General features: G+C 39.3%; 2 protein-coding genes across 2 annotated transcripts; one reads left to right on the forward strand and one right to left on the reverse strand.

The window, feature by feature from the left end:
• The first annotated feature begins 4,176 nt into the window (after nucleotides 1-4,176).
• LOC134633268 (uncharacterized) lies at nucleotides 4,177-7,819 on the forward strand. The gene is made up of 8 exons (XM_063482147.1): nucleotides 4,177-4,557; nucleotides 5,102-5,235; nucleotides 5,527-5,674; nucleotides 5,933-6,076; nucleotides 6,190-6,294; nucleotides 6,490-6,584; nucleotides 6,659-6,754; nucleotides 7,113-7,819. The coding sequence occupies exons 1-8, from the start codon at nucleotides 4,187-4,189 to the stop codon at nucleotides 7,115-7,117; spliced, it is 1,098 nt and encodes a 365-aa protein (XP_063338217.1). The 5' UTR covers nucleotides 4,177-4,186; the 3' UTR covers nucleotides 7,118-7,819.
• Nucleotides 7,819-10,759, reverse strand: LOC134633269 (uncharacterized). Its single transcript, XM_063482148.1, has 9 exons — nucleotides 10,660-10,759; nucleotides 10,363-10,560; nucleotides 10,179-10,265; nucleotides 9,924-10,022; nucleotides 9,567-9,721; nucleotides 9,317-9,445; nucleotides 8,946-9,086; nucleotides 8,553-8,670; nucleotides 7,819-8,174 (listed from the first exon to the last, which is right to left on the reverse strand). Exons 1-7 carry the CDS (start codon nucleotides 10,721-10,723, stop codon nucleotides 9,075-9,077), a joined length of 744 nt encoding a protein of 247 aa, XP_063338218.1. The 5' UTR covers nucleotides 10,724-10,759; the 3' UTR covers nucleotides 7,819-8,174; nucleotides 8,553-8,670; nucleotides 8,946-9,074.
• Between the last annotated feature and the right edge of the window lie 5,961 nt (nucleotides 10,760-16,720).

The following is a 16,720-nucleotide window of genomic DNA, read 5'->3' on the forward strand; positions in this document are numbered from 1 at the left end:
GTGCTCCGACTGCGCAGACAAACATGCCTGCGACTCACAAAGTGTCACACCAGTTATCACGCCACATTGCGATGTTCACTCGCAGAATCAGCCTACGGCATCAAATAGTGTATCAAACTGTACAAACTTCTGACAAAGTTGTATTTTTACTCAGTTGTATATAGAATTTGCATTCTATTTTTATCCTATTGTACGTTTTATTCTATTTTATTCTACTGTATATAGTATTTTATTTCATTCTATTCTATTCTGTACAGTTGTGTACAGTATATTATTCTTATTGTATTCTAATTTTTGCTATATAACTTTTGCACTGTCCACTTCCTGCTGTGACAAAACAAATTTCCCACGTGTGGGACTAATAAAGGTTATCTTATCTTATTAAGCTGCGGGTCAACAGAAAGCTTCACCCCATGCTCACCTACCTTTCTGCTCATCAAACAGCAGGTGCGCGAACAGGTGAGTGCCATTATTTATCATCTAATACACACCCAGGAGTCACGCCCCACAACGTGCACCAATACAGCGTGTGGACCAGGGGCGATTCTAGGATCAGAGCTTTGGGGGTGCTGAGCACCCAGAGAGCTGCCCAGCCAGGCAAGATAAACTTTACTCGTCACAATGAGACTTCTTCCCCGTCTCTGTCAGTCCCTGCATCCTTAAATGTCTCCAGTTGTCCCAAGTTCCCTCTGACTGTCTCCTTGGTGCATTTAAACCCCTGTACCTCCCTGTCCTCATCGTCTGTTGTCTTCGTCTCCGTTATCAGTCATCATAATTTTACCCTCTCTGTGCAAGTCTGCAAATTTCTTTATTAAATCATAAGATTCTTAAATTCATCAAGTCTCTCTGTGCCTGGGTCCTCGTCACAAAACATGACATCACTGGCCAAGAAAGCACAACAGCGCCTCTACTTCCTGCGCAAACTCAAGCGAGCAAGTGCTCCACCACCCATCCTGACCACATTCTACAGAGGAACCATTGAAAGCATCCTTTCCAGCTGCATCACTGTGTGGGGCGGTAGCTGCACTGACTATAACAGGAAAGCTCTACAGCGCATACCACCCGCCTTACCCGAAAAGCCATCACAATTGTCAACGATGCAACCCACCCCGCTCACTGTCTGTTCAGCCTCCTGCCCTCTGGAAAAAGATACAGAAGTCTCCGCTCCCGCACTACCAGGCTCACCAACAGCTTCATCCACCAGGCTGTGAGACTGCTGAACTCTCTCCCCTCCCGGCTCCCAGCCAGCAGAAACACCAGACAGGAGTATAGGAAGACAGACTGGACCCTACCCCCCCCCCCCCCCCCCCCCACACACACACACGACTACCTCTGCATTACAACTGCACACACCTGCTGCCTTATATTTTTTGTATCTTTAGTATTTTCTTTAGCACTATTTATATTATTTATATTACTATTACTGCTGCTACAGTCTTATGCTGCATTAAAACAAAAACACTTACCAATCACAACCTGGGACTACGTCAAGTGAACTAGTACACTACTTTCCAGGGCGCACTGTGGAACACTTTATTATATGTTATATGTTATGTGTAGGTCCTGTCTTGTTATATCCTGTATGTTACCTAAATGTTGTGCATCTGCACTTTATTGTTGTCTATGTCTACGCATGGGACAGTGTGAAACGTAATTTCAATTCCTTTGTATGGCAAGTACATCTGAAGAAATTGACAAATAAAACTGACTTTGACTTTGACTTTGTACATTTTAACACAATCCCCACATTTGAGAAAGAAAAGCAAAACACTTTTTTTGAAAAGTCTGTAACAAAACCATCAAATCTGATAAAGGTTATTTAAATACTGCTAAAGAAGAATGGATTGGAATAAAAAAAAAAAATACATATCCTAATCTTAATTACTGGGGGAGAATAATGAATGATGCTCATAGTGAGTAAGAAGTAAACTGAGTGCATTTGGACAGAGATTCACTTTTAATGTGTGTGTATAATATAATACAGATACATAAAAAACACTCCCAAAACAGAATAAATTATTACAAATAAAAATCTTTACTGCAGATACTAATTTTACTAATTTAATAATACTAATTTTGTGTTGTAAGATTTATGAGTTTCATGCTTGGTACTTGGGAGAGCTTGACATTTTTATCAGGTGGCACACACTGTAAAAAGTTTGAGAAACACTGATAAGTGTATGTGTGCTTTTGGAAAACATTTAAAGCTGCTGTACAGAATCTTTGAAACAAGCTTAAAACACTTTTAGAATATAAACGGAGCATCTGCTTCTCTTTACAGCTCCTCACTCCACCAGGGCTGTTTGGCACTTTCTGATACTGTACTGTGGCAGTCATACAGACAACTGGACGGTCCAAAAGTTGGCCTACCTATTACTGGCTGAGGTTTTAGTAGAGTTGTGGCTGAACCACATAAAAATATATCATTAATTTTAATCTCCCCAATCAATTATAATGTTATATTGGAATGTTGTTAAAGAGGGTCAAAAATGTTTCAACCCAGTTTGTTTTGCAGATTCTGTATAGCAGCTTTAATATAGGGAGGACACAACTTCCAGACTGTATGAGTAAAATCAGGTTTTTTCTCTTTGTCAGTTTAATAGTTTCTGTTCTGCCTGTCACTGTTCCCTGTCTGTTTTCTTACCTGGTTCTTCCTGACCTTGTACTTTCTCCTCACGTTCCCCTCTTTCCTCTCTCCCTCTTTGGACTGACAATCATACAAAAATAGATTGTATTCAATTAGATGAAAAATTACATTAATATGAAAAAATACTATTAAGATCACTAACAAAAAGTCCTCTCTCAGTCTACTTTCAACCAAAAGGCAAATAACCAAACCACATGAACATCTAATAAAAGATATAAATATTGAAACACTGATCCAACATTATTCTTGATTGACGGATCATTTGATTTTACACTTTTACCTGAATGTGGCTCCTTTTTTTGGAAAAAACGTCCTTATATCCCTTATGAACCTGACTCTCTGTATACAAACACACACACACACACACACACACACACACACACACACACAACAGGAGTTATAAGGTTAATGGGCATCCAGTCAGTTAGCTAGTTAGTATCCATTTCAAACAGGACAGTGGTAACAGCAGCAGGCTACGGACAATTTTAAGTTTTAGATTTTAAATAGGCTGTATACATTTCAATGGGAGCAACAGGACGGTCAAATGTCGCTGATTTTACTACAGAGCAGGACGGATTGTAGGGTAGCAAACATCGTAGGAAAACATGTTTTCAACACACCAGGTTACCTGGTGTAATGTTTTTCAGCTAAAAAGAAACATGTTATGACTCCTACCTAACGATATAAGAGTAACTGAAGGTTAATTGCAGCTAATATGTCCTGTTTTAAGCCGGGCACTTCCACCTCGGCTCCGCTGCGTCTCAGCCACCATCTCTCTGGCAGCAACGGAGCTACAGCCAGAGCAGCGGAGAGGCGAGCCGGAACAAACCATTTTGGGAGAGGGGGGGGGGGTATCTATACTTTTGTTGTTAAAATGTTATGTCTCAACCAAGTACTGTATGGTTTTTATATTTTTAGCAGTGTGTCACACAGACAGCAAATATTGTCAAAAAAAGTAAGAAATCTTTGGGGGTGCTTTGATTCAAAATGGGCTAAAATCGCCCCTGGTGTGGACTAAACCAGCCCTCTTATGGAACTCCAAAGTGTTCAAAATTAAATAAATAAATAGGACATGATGAAATAAATAACTATGTGAATAAATAAGACACAGATATGTAATGTGAGAATGATATTGTGAAATAATGGAACACATTTTGAAAAAAAAGCTCGTTATTGTGAAATATATTGCATTCTGCTATATAAATTTACTTATTATTGTGAAATATTATTTCATGGTCATTATTTTTCACAATAACAGAGATTATTCCTGAGGCATTTTATTTATTTCCAGCCGTTTTTAATCCAAAATGGCCTTTTTTCAAAGTCTGTCTTTATTTCAAAATCCCGTTTTTCCCAATGGCCTATTTATTTCATAATGCGACTTTTCAGCAGAATGACTTTGTCTGTCAATCAGTGTGAGTGGGTTGGACCTTTGCTCCTATTGGCTGATCGTTTACCATCGACTAGTTTTCCTGGATACCTGCTCCGCGGACGGCTGCCACAGCTAGCAAAAACGTGCTAGGTCAAAAGTCACGGAGGATGGCGGACTGGTGTGAACTTCAGTCAATTCTGCTCATTTTAGCAGATCAGATAGAGAGGGATCATTTACCTGTAGATACTGTTTTGAGTCGTTTAGATGATGTTTCTGAAATGCTTGGGATGATAATTGCTCTTCAAGATGTTAGCATCGATGACAACACTGTGGAAAGTTTAAGATCAATTCAGCACCGTGTTCGTTTGGAATACGCCGAGGAAGAACTGTCTTCAAATGTTGGTCGTCCACGTCTTGAAATCCCGGCTGCAGCACTCAGGACTTTAGTGCTGTCCGGGATAACCATCGGGGTAATTGCCGATATGTTTTCTGTGTCTCCGAGCACAATTAGGAGGAGAATGACGGAGGAAGGTCTAAGGTAAGTTTACGCTGTAATTTAACACCTGTGTGAGTCTGTACACAGCATTATTTAGATGTTGACCTTAATTATGACGTTTGACATTGAAATATTATCGCTTTTTTTTATTGTGACTGTCTAAACCTAGTGGGGTAGCTACGGCTAAAGCTATCGGCGCCATCTCGGCGTTGAGACACGTTTAGCCAGTGGAGCCTGTAGGAACCTTTTACACAGAGAGTAGACCCACCACCTTTCCATAGGCTACTTACTTATCGCATCTTGGTAGAAAGCAGGGTCATTAGTGCTTTAAATAGTACATAGTTGAATGTTTCATTGCTGTTTGCAGCTGATTGTTCTCTGATAACACATAACAAAGTTGATGTTAAATAGCGAGTTTATTGAAATGGTTTTGTCTATTTCAGCAGCGTTATAAATATCATGATTTCGCTGGTGTCTTCAGTAAAGCTAAAACAAGAATACATTTACGTCCTTAGTTCTTTCATTATTAATTGGAAAACTTTGTGTTGAGATTTGCTGTTAAACTAAAAAAAAAATTTATGTGCAGAAAATCTGATAGGTATTCTTCTATTGGAGATGAAGACTTGGATGCAAAAGTGCTGGACATTCAGCGTCATCACCCAAATGCCGGCTGCAGAATGATGATGGGACATCTACGATCCAGAGGCATACACATTCAAAGTAAGCTCATATTGTTTGAATATCCAAACACCAGGAAAACATGTGTCAGTGTGGCCATGATGTGATATTTTAATGTTTCCATCAAAAATGAATAGGCATGTTCTCATCACTGTTATGCAGTTATGTTCCTTTTTGAACCAGTTTGTACACGATTCTCTCTCCTCAGTAAATCTGTACAGCACCTGGATACTTACCTGAAGCAATGAAGATCTGTCCCATATGCATTACAGTGTTTACAATACAGTCTTTTTGTAGTTGGTAGTACTAAGACATGATCTGTTTGTTAATCAGGATTTCGACTGATGAATTCAATGAGGCGAGTCAATCCAGAAGGGGTCATGATGCGACGGTTATCTATTCAGACTGCAAGGCGTCGTCAGTACAGTGTACCAGCACCAAATCACCTTTGGCATATCGATGGAAATCATAAACTAATTCGGTCAGTACTTGCATCACTTTTCCCTATTCCATTTAAGTAACAGGATGCATGTATAAAATTGTAAAATGAAGCCTTGAGTTTGTAAATCTTAAATGTACTGTCATACAAGGTAATTTACAGGATGAGCTATAGTCATGTCTGAGGCTTTACATATTTAAACATTGGTCTTACATTTTCCTTTACAGGTAGTATTCTTCTGTAAAAATGTAACTGGGGACATAACAATGTTTTTGTTTTTTTTTAATTCTGCCTTGTCAGATGGAGATTTGTTGTCCATGGTGGGATAGATGGTTTTTCTAGGTTAATTGTCTACCTTAAAGCTGCCACCAACAACAAAGCTACAACAGTTTTTGATGGTTTCTTGTCAGCAATCAGACAGTATGGCATACCGTCACGAGTCCGGTAAGAGGTGTTTAACAAATACAGTATGCCAAAAAACTCTGTATTGGACAGTAGTTATATTCAGATTGTTACTCTCACTGACTCGGATCAAAACTTCTCTACTTTTTTTCCAGGTCAGACAAAGGGGGGGAAAATGTGAAGGTTGCACATTTCATGGTGCAGACAATGGGGGAGAACAGGAACTCTCACATTACAGGCAGAAGTGTTCACAACCAGCGGTAAGGACAAGTAAATTGATGGCCTGTCTTACATTTTTTTCACACATGCAATTGTAATAAAACAAATGGTTTCCGAGCATAATTGACTGGTTTTACAGCACATTAACACTACACTAATAATTGACTTAGAAGGCTGTTGACGTTGAAATACCTGAAAAACCATAAATGAACAGTTTCCCTCACTGTGTCTTACAGCATTGAGCGCCTGTGGAGGGATGTATATGAAAACGTCCTTGACCTTTTCTACACAATCTTCACCCAGCTGGAGATTCAAGGACTGCTCAACCCTGGTGAAGAAATTGACTTGTTTGCACTGCACAGATGCTTTTTGCATCACATTCAACATCATCTTATGTCATTCCAGGAAGCATGGAATCAGCACGGACTCAGAACAGCAAACAACCATTCACCTCTGCAACTCTGGCTGCTGCACAGGAAAGAGGGACAAGATTTGTCACAGGTACATGACTATTTGATTCGTATTTGTTCTTGTATGTAAAACTCTGCTATCTGTAGTGGAGATGAGTTTATTTCTACTGTTCAAGTTGGCGTACCAAATATTTCTCCTGTAATTAGAAGTGTCTCCCAAGCCATTCTCTCCTTTTATCCCATGTCAGGTATAGATGGCAATACTTTAAAGAAAGTTAAATTTGTTATACCTGAAGAGAACCAATCCTGACCTAGAATGGGTGAATGAATAATTAGTTGGTCGCCAATGCCTAAGAAACTCACATAGACAGACTCAATAAGTCCATCTAGGAACAGCTGCAGGAAACACCTCTTCAGTTTAGATTTTAAACATGTGCATGCTCTTTCAGGTTGATGAGGATTATGGTGTGGACTGGACAGGACCACATAATCACCGCCCATCAAATGAGATCACCATTCCTGAGATTCAGCACCCACGTGCACTGAATGAACGAGAGCTTGCTGTGCTACCAAACAACAACGTTTCACTCAGTCAAGCTTTGGATGCCTACTGTGAAACTGTTCAGTCACTCAAACTTATGTTTGATACCACACCTTAACTCTTCAAAGTAAGCAGGTGCAATATGTTCACATCCTTTTTCTTGCATAAACATACTTCAAAATCACTTGTAGAAAGACGCTATCACATTTAATCAGTTTCTATGTCAGGAGGATTTTTTTTTATGTTTCTACATCTATGGCTTTGTAGCTAATACTGACTCAAAACAGCATGACCAATTTCATTTTCAACAAAACAAAACAGTGAGTGGCTATAAAACAGTTTTTTATTTTTTTTACACAGATGTCACTTTAATGATGTTCATGTCTTGGATGTACAGTACATATCAACTCTGAGCAGATTTAATAAAATGCACACAGAACAGTAGTGTAACATCTTAATGCAAATAATTTTTCCTACAAATTTTTTTGTACCAGTAGCGAGTATAAACTAAACATACTGTGTAATTTATAATGTACAGTGAACAACTGATTTTGTTTTCTGAACTTTTTGTCAGTTTATATTTAAAAAAAAAAAAAAAGCCATAAATGCTCACCTGTACTATTTTTTTCCACTTTAAAGTGTATTAAAGGAACTAGAACTCAGTAAATTGTCACTTTCTTTGAACACTGAGTACAGTAATCTAATGCAAGACAGAAAAAATTGTCTTATCTTACCAAGTGGTTATGGAATCAATCCTAAACCAGACCAAAACCTGAGTCAGAGTTGAGACACACCTCAATGCCCATCAGAAATGACTCATAGGTACAGTAGTGTGCAGGAAGACGTAGAACTTCAAAACAGGTGGAAGACTTTGGAAGAGTGCTGTTGACCACTTCCACAGTCATTTCTCTCAGCAAGACTTCCCATCCTGTCCAAAACTTGATGAGGGCTTTTCGTTGTGCACAAGACGCTGCAATGGAACATTCTTTTGAGCTATAATGACATCCTATATTCATTATTTTGAATATTTTATGGAGAAATACCATAAAAGATGAACACTTACATACAGAGCACAAGACATTTTTGCCCCACTCAAATTGCTGTTGTAGCTGTTATAGATATTTTTATGGTAACAAAGCTAAAAGTAAGTCTACATACAATTATAGTGCAACTGAAAATGCCACCACTCTGTTTTTTAATGTATTGCATGGAGGCAGTATGGAGCAAATAACAAAAAATTATACTATAGTGTACTTTGTTAATAAACTGAGATCACTGGACTGTATGTAATTTACCAAAGTATAATCAGAGAAAACCAATAGCAAAATACCTAACGCAGCAGACTTACCATTTTCAATGAAGGACCGAAGGTAACCTGCCACTCTGCATTTATCCTCAAGAGAGCATTCCTCTTCCTCCTCAGCTTCATCTTCTGTGGCAGGCCACACTATCCTTTCTAGAATAGACTGTATAAAACAGCTCACCTTGGATAAATGTTTCTCTTAAATGCTACTAGATAAAATTAGCTGAATTTGTCATTTTTATAGCTTTACTTATCTTGTAGTCTTAAGAGCGTCAGCAACATTAGGTGTATTTTTATTAAATGTAACCCAGCTGTTCGACTAGCCCAAGCATACAAAATAGTGTATTGATGTTTTGTGTCAACAATTAATGTGCATCCTTCATAAATTAACCAAATACCTTTACTGTTCAGATGTTAAAAGATGTGACCTGACTTTACCTCACAACAGGGAGCAGTCTCTGATTCCCTTGGTAAGAAAAGAGGAATGATGTCTGATCTTTCTGTCAGAAGCGGCCATACGATTGTCTCCTTAAGCCCTTTCCTCAGCTGCTTGACTTGATGGCTTGTTCATGTTATGACCTACAATGGTGAGACCAAACCAAAACTGAAGTTGGAGTCCGTAAATTGAGACACACTTTAAATGTTAAATACTTAAAGAACATCCACTGTACTGGTAAAAGCATTTCAAATGGCCTCCAAAGAGATTTTTTTTAATTGTATATGAAAAATGTACTTATTCACATCCGAAGGTTTGATGTGCTTTTCTATTTAAAATGTAAATTTATTGGGGAGAGTAAGTCCGTACTCACAGCGTGGAATAGCAGACGTTCATACAGCCACTTTCTATTGGTTTGTGTGACACCTGGCAGGTCCCAAGCCAGGGCTAGCTCGAGAACATTTCTTCGTTCCAGTTCTGTTAATTCAGCAGTGCCATCAAGCTAGGACAGAGGAAAAAAATTAGTAGTCAGTAGTAGGTACTGATGGCTATTCAATCATGTCTCTAAATTCAATATTTAGTGAAATAGTAATTCTTTAAAATAATGGTACAAAAATGCAAACCAGCTGAATAGTGCTGCGGATATCAATATCAGGGCAATCCTCAATCTGATCTGTAGCTGTTTCAGGTGAGCCACCAAAAAGGACATGGATGATTGCAGGACTTATACCAGACACACACGGTCCACCATGAATGAATGAATGTCCCATTATTCTTCCTAAGATCAAACATAATAAATTCACTTAGCCTAACATTGCACGGGGGTAAAAACAAACAGTTTTGTAACTGTATTCAATCTATTTTTCATCTTTATGGTTACAGTTAGGATAATGTAACACAAGTAATGCTGTTTCCTTAAGTGCTGCACATGTATTATTTTAAATTACTCCTCCTCTTATTTCTGTGCATAACTTTCTTACCTGCCACCAAAAACATGTCACTCTCAAGCAAGGTCTGAGAAGTGGATGGAGTCAAGTGTTCTGGCTCACCGTCAAACAGTCTTGTAAGATCTGTGTTCCCTGAAAGAGTACAGCTAGGTTATGTCGCGTATGAGAAATCCAGGCAGTAATTTTAACACAATTAACTCATTTACATAACAAACACATTTTCTTTACATGATGAAATATTCTCTTATTTAATCCACTATACATGTGGCCAGTCTATTTCATACATACCAAAATTCAAATGCAAACCAGACTGTACTAGAGAAACTGCCTTTGAGAAGAAGAATCTCTTCACCCCTTCTCCAACAGCAACATCCCCTAAAGGAAGAAGAAAAAAAACAAAAAACAAAACTTGTGAAGTTTCGGATTAGTCAGTCACTGGATTTTTAATGTTTTCCCAATACAGAAACAATACCTTCCAGTTTGCAGCTGACAGGGCCCACCCACTCTACCTTTGGGGCTTTGTAGAGGGAGATAAGTGACCTCTGTTGATCCACAATACTTTCCCGCAAGTCCATTTGCAGGACTACTGCCTTTCTGGTCTCATACTTTGAAAGTAACTCGGACTTGTAGAGCCAGGCTGCTCTGGTTGCATCTTGTTCACATTTCCACTCTGAAAGGTACACATTTGTATGGATCAATCAAAAGAAATAAAATATATGTAATTTTTGCCATTTGTCTGGTATGTTCCTAACTTAATTCCTGTCACTACCTGGTTTTTCCCCTAGAAGTGACTTTTCCTCATCTTGATGAGATGCATTTTCCTGCACTACCATATCACCTGATGATTGCTCTGCTCTTGCTGAATTTATGGTGGAGTCCAAGATGATACCATCTGGTTCCTCTACCCCGCAGGACAGATTCCAGGCATCACTGTTGCTACAGGATGGGACCTCTGACCTTGCTGTTGTACTACGAGTCTGCCTAGCCTGACTTTCAGTAACAGACTGAGGTTCAGCACCACTCAATGAACTGTGAGAGGGATTGGCAGAGATTTCAGCATCCATCACCAATATATAAAGTGGATTTACTTAGTTTCCACACTGTATACTAAAATATACAGAAAATCAAAGATGTTCCTTACCTTGTGCATTTAGTGATGTGGTTTTTCATTTTATTTAAAGGAATGTTAATGTCACAATTCAGGCATTTTGTGCGGGGTCCTTGTTGCTGGAGGGTTGTCAGGCTCTACAGACAATATGGAGGAAAAAAATATATATACATTTGGTGCATGCTGTGATAAACATATTTTGACAGTTCTGCAATTGCATTTGTCAACATGTGAGCAGCAGAAACAAATTGTAAACACAAAATGACACATCTCCTTCTAAACCTTTTCTAACAATTGCTTACATACACATTCAGAACCATTATTACTCATATGCAGTCATGTTTCTAACCAGCTGACAGCTAAAGTGATTTGACACATAGTTGAGCTTAGCTAGCCATTTGAACTAGTTTATTAATACATGCAAATAACATATTCTGACCCTAGTCATTACTCACGTCTTCGAAATCAATACTTTTCTGCAGTGGCCTTATATAGATCAAAGCTTGTCCAATTCCACTCAATGGACTGCGGAGATATCGCACTGTATATCCAGTGTCTGGGCTTGTGCACAGATTACGACTTCGTGTTGTACCCGAGATTATCAGCAGTTCAAACCCTCCTGTGTCTTTTAGCTGAGGGAAGGTATCCTCAATCTTTGCCTTGACCACTTCTGGGTCATCATCCCTTCCTGTAAAACACATTACTTACTGTACATTACAACAAAAATGGTACATATAAGAGTAAAAAGGTAGTTAAACTAAATCTTGAAATATTAACAAATGACATGTAGCATCACCTTGGAATGAAATCCGTTTCTCTCCAAGTCCAGCTGCTGCTAGGTCAGATTTGACTGCTTTAGCTGGCACTGTGTCTGACATATGATCATGTAAACAGAAGAAGGTGTGTGTGTAAATGGAGCGGCATGCTTTCTTGGAAGATTGCGGGGTCAGAGGTGAAAGTGGTGCTGAGGAAGGCCTCGCTCTGTAAGGGGCAAACAGTCTTGCGACTTCAGCTTTAAAAAGGGAAAAACAATATTAAAAAAAAAATTCTAAAAGCTTAGATTAATTGCTATTTAATTTGCAAGCATTTTACCCGCTTACAAAATCACTACATTGAACTAGAATTGCTTTCTTTTCGTTCACATAGATTACTTGACTTCCGTATTAGCAGAGAAGATAAGACACTTTAAAACAGTCATGATTAACTATTACCTACAACAATGTAAATAGTGATACAGACATTAACCCAGAAGACGATTATCTTCTCTTACCTAATTTATTGATTTCTTTGCTATGATAAAAACAGTATAAAAAATATGTGATTGAACTGATTAAAAAGCTCATTTTTGGCAGACAGACAGAATAACAAAGCAGTAATTACATATCGTTACTTACCCTGAACAGCGTTTCGTGGAGTGGAGCTAGCTGTGATAGCGTTAGCATTTGCTAACGTTAACACTGTGCTGTTTTGATGAGAACTTGGACCAGGGACCGCTTCATCTCCAGTACGCTGCTGCAACACTCTCTCAGACTGAGGTGAAGACGTACAATCTAAGCGGTTAGCAACTTCTCTGAGTAACTCAGAAACGGACTTGTCTCCTGCAGCCATGCCCTTCACAAGCACCTGTAACGTTATTCGCGCCCAGTGTTTTACATTTGTCGGTGCCTTAACTTTATTTCGAGCTGCATACTGCCGCCGTCTGCGTAGGAGACGCATTGCACCATTAAACCTAAATCGACACTTCATGTGCTATTACTTATGTCTGAGTAAAGGAGCAACCAATCACACAACTGGCTCCGCCCTGTCTTTCTTGATTGACAGACAAAGTCATTCTGCTGAAAAGTCGCATTATGAAATAAATAGGCCATTGGGAAAAACGGGATTTTGAAATAAAGACAGACTTTGAAAAAAGGCCATTTTGGATTAAAAACGGCTGGAAATAAATAAAATGCCTCAGGAATAATCTCTGTTATTGTGAAAAATAATGACCATGAAATAATATTTCACAATAATAAGTAAATTTATATAGCAGAATGCAATATATTTCACAATAACGAGCTTTTTTTTCAAAATGTGTTCCATTATTTCACAATATCATTCTCGCATTACATATCTGTGTCTTATTTATTCACATAGTTATTTATTTCATCATGTCCTATTTATTTATTTAATTTTGAACACTTTGGAGTTCCATATCCTCTAACCCAAAAAAGGACAAATTCACATATGGCTCCTACACTGAGCTTTCTGTCTATTTCAGACAGGGCATCTGTGTCCACAGCTGGATGATTTTTTGTTTTTATGGGCCGATGGGTTTTTGTTTGTTTGTTTGTAATGGTATTAAAAATGAAAAGTGATGGATTGGCCAATTGGTCATGATCGACTCTGGGCTGGACCAATTACAGCCGAGGAGGTCGGATGCGCCCTCCCTCTGAAAACAATCTTATCACAGACAAATAGAAGAAAATGGCACTGAGGTGAAAAGGAAGCGATTTGTCCCGAACTTCAGCTAGAATTTAACAAAAACACAAAGCTGGAGTTATTCTGTCTTTACGCTGCAGCAGCTCTTCTCTCATTGTCTCCCCCTCCCTCTCCTGTTGCTACTTCAGTCATGAAACTGATCAATGATCAGCTGATCGGCTTTTCTCTCTTGCTTGTTTATCGCCCACTTTGCGCCAGAAAGAGGAAACCAGCGGATGTCGCGCTAAACAACAGCAGCACGTTTAAGCTTGATCAGCTGTTGTTAGCATTTATTTAATATTAATTTCTAGTATCAGCTGATGTTTGCTGGAGCCACAGCTGTAAAGCTGCTGGTCATGATGTCGGTTTGGATATGTGGTGAGAGGGAAACATGAAGATGAAACCAGGAGATGTCCTTACTGAATCATCAGAGCTGAACAGGTGATGGAGAAACATTTTAATGTGGGACAAACAAACAAACAAATACATCCAATAAAACAGCATGTTCTAATCGCTCTAATAGGATATTATGATCGACAGTATGGAACGCTGCACTGAGGTCTAGCAGGACAAGCACAGAGATGAGTCCACTGTCAGAGGCCATAAGAAGATCATTTGTAACCTTCACTAAAGCTGTTTCTGTGCTGTGATGAGCTCTGAAACCTGACTGAAACTCTTCAAATAAGCCATTCCTCTGCAGATGATCTGTTAGCTGTTTGACAACTACTCTTTCAAGGATGTTTGATATGAAAGGAAGGTTGGAGATTGGCCTATAATTAGCTAAGACAGCTGGGTCTAGAGATGCTTTTTGAGTAGAGGTTTAACTACAGCCAGCTTGAAGGCCTGTGGTACATAGCTGATTATTAGAGATTTACATTGTATGAGATGTATCTATACAACTGACTATGTGATTAGTGAATACATCAGGCAGGAGAAACCTGAGAAAGAGGAGCAAGGAGAACCATCGTGGAGGACAGGCCCCTGCACAGTGTGTACCCCCACAGATAGAGAACATGGCTGGACTGACCGACAGCACAGAGGCAGGCTCAGCTGTTTCTATTAAAGCGTCACTGAGCAAGTTTGATTGTTTTAGCTTTAAAAAGAACAAAAACTTTTAGCAGACCTGCAGCTTGCTGCCTCATCATCTCCTCTTCCTCCTGTCTGATACGTTTCAGAGTTCCTCCTCTTTGTGTTTCACTTCCTGATGAGCTCTTTGTTTCTCTTCACTGATCATCACAAAATCAATCAAACAATTAATCGAATCTGATTCTCTCCATGTAAGAAAGATACACATGATTTGGTGTCATGCAGACATTTCAGTAACAATTTATAATCAATCATTCAGTTCACAGTGAATAAAAAGAAAGCTAGAGTCTGAAGTTTCTGAGGTTCGGGCTTCACAGACACACTGAGGAGGAAGAGGTTTATTTATGATCGAACCAGTTTCTTATGTCTGCTGAAGGATCGCTGCTTTGATTCACACTTTGGGATAATCTGAAATTTGACAGATAAATCAGCACATTATAAAAACCATCAGACTTGCTTCTGATGCCTCGAGGCTGGACTCCTGTAACACATCGCACGCTCATCTCTCTTACAATGAGTCTAAAAAGCTGCAGACTGGTACCAAAAAAGAGAGGTCACATGACTGCTGCGATGCGCCGACTCCCGGTGACTACAGAACGAAGCGTGTCTGCTGCGTCCACACATTCCTGACCATCCTGCAGTTAAAGGTCATCTGAAATGGCGCTGTGCCTTCCCCGTGTCTGCACCTCTGGAACGACCGCCCAGCTGGTCTCAGACCAGCTGCAGCTGTACGCTCTTTAAATTCAAGTTCAAATCTTTCTGTGGAGCCTTTGAAACAGCTGATGGTTGGAGGCAGGTCGCGGTCGTGACCTCGGCAATCTTCAGGGTTAAACAAGCCGTGAAAAGAGCTCTGAGTGCTCAGCAACAGGAAGTGATGTCAGAGTATCAGCTGGATCATGGAAACAATACAGAGATGATCAGATTGTTTTATTGATCAATTTGTCTTTTTTTTAAACTTTGTTTTGGTTCGTCAGATTTTGTTTTCAGGGATCAATAAAATGTGAATTTGAAATATTGATGTAAATGTTGAATGACTCAGCTCTGATGATGTCAGCGTTCCTGGTATGGACCTCAGAGACCTCTGTTCTTCCAGACGTGCAGACGTTAGCCTCTAGCAGAGCTTCTTCTCTGCCTGCAGAGAGCGCTCAGTGAGAAACATGGAGCCTCGTCTAAAAGTCAGAGGCTCAAACTTCCTGATAAAAAAAACAGCTGCTCCATTTGGGCAGGAAGTAAATAAATCAGGAGATAAATGGAAAATAAACAAGGAAGTAAAGCAGGAGCAGTGAAAATATTTTATTAAATATTTCATTAAATGTTTCAAACAGGAGGAAACTCAAACCCAGAACCGCGGACAGGTGACCTGCACTAACATTACATGCTGAAAGTAATCAGAGTACATCAAAAATGCTCAGTAACTGATCACTTTCTTCTTATCAAACATGTTTGTTAGCCTCAGCGTGCTAACAGTTAGACTCCTCACATCCCACCGCTGACCCCTTATTGGTCAGATCAGAAACAGACTCCTCCCACTTCTCCATGGTTTCCTGACTTTACTTCATGTGCTGAAGATATCTGTCAGAGCTATGCAATGCTGTCAACTTATTGGGTATTATTGATCCAAGGATCAAATTATCAGTAAATCGGCTTCAGGTCAGGAGCCAATCAGACGCCTGAATTCAAGTCATTATGATGATGATCCTCTTATATAAATGGGATAATCTGAAGTCAGCATCTGTTTACTGTCAAGTTCAAACTGCACGTCAGGGCTCAGCATGGCTGAAGTCTGCCCGGCAACAGATGAGTGCCGTCAGCACTGACATTAGCCAATCGCAGTGTTCTAAAAATGAAAAAGCAGTTCAATAAGTTTTCAGTTAAAACTCAAAAAGATACATCGATTTAGTTCCTGATGAAATAAACATCGATGATTTTACAGGTCAATGAATCCACAGCAGCAGGAAGAGGACGCTTTGCTTTAAACCTCACAAAGCTTTTCAAAATAAAGAGCTGAAAGAAGGCTTTAAATAAAGTTTAATCTCGGGGTCAGACAGCAGCTCCACTTCTTTAATATTTAAACCTCATTAAAGTGATGAGCAGTGTGGGGTCATGTGACTTCAGCCTGAGAATGAGACTCCAAAACATCCAGTAGAAACCTGTGGACACAAGCTGCTCTCAGGAG

The sequence above is a fragment of the Pelmatolapia mariae genome, linkage group LG8 (genome assembly GCF_036321145.2).
Source record: "Pelmatolapia mariae isolate MD_Pm_ZW linkage group LG8, Pm_UMD_F_2, whole genome shotgun sequence".
Taxonomy (NCBI): Eukaryota; Metazoa; Chordata; class Actinopteri; order Cichliformes; family Cichlidae; genus Pelmatolapia; species Pelmatolapia mariae.

Bases quoted from the DNA above. Each gene is read 5' to 3' on its own strand.
- LOC134633268 (XM_063482147.1), top strand. From the start codon at position 4,187: ATGGCGGACTGGTGTGAACTTCAGTCAATTCTGCTCATTTTAGCAGAT. The intron at 5,675-5,932 runs GTCAGTACTTGC...CTGCCTTGTCAG, and splicing joins GGAAATCATAAACTAATTCG to ATGGAGATTTGTTGTCCATG. The intron at 6,295-6,489 runs GTAAGGACAAGT...TGTGTCTTACAG, and splicing joins AGAAGTGTTCACAACCAGCG to CATTGAGCGCCTGTGGAGGG.
- LOC134633269 (XM_063482148.1), bottom strand. From the start codon at position 10,723: ATGGTAGTGCAGGAAAATGCATCTCATCAAGATGAGGAAAAGTCACTT. The intron at 10,266-10,362 runs GTATTGTTTCTG...TTCTTCCTTTAG, and splicing joins TGTCAGCTGCAAACTGGAAG to GGGATGTTGCTGTTGGAGAA. The intron at 9,446-9,566 runs GTTTGCATTTTT...CCTCTGTCCTAG, and splicing joins TCCGCAGCACTATTCAGCTG to CTTGATGGCACTGCTGAATT.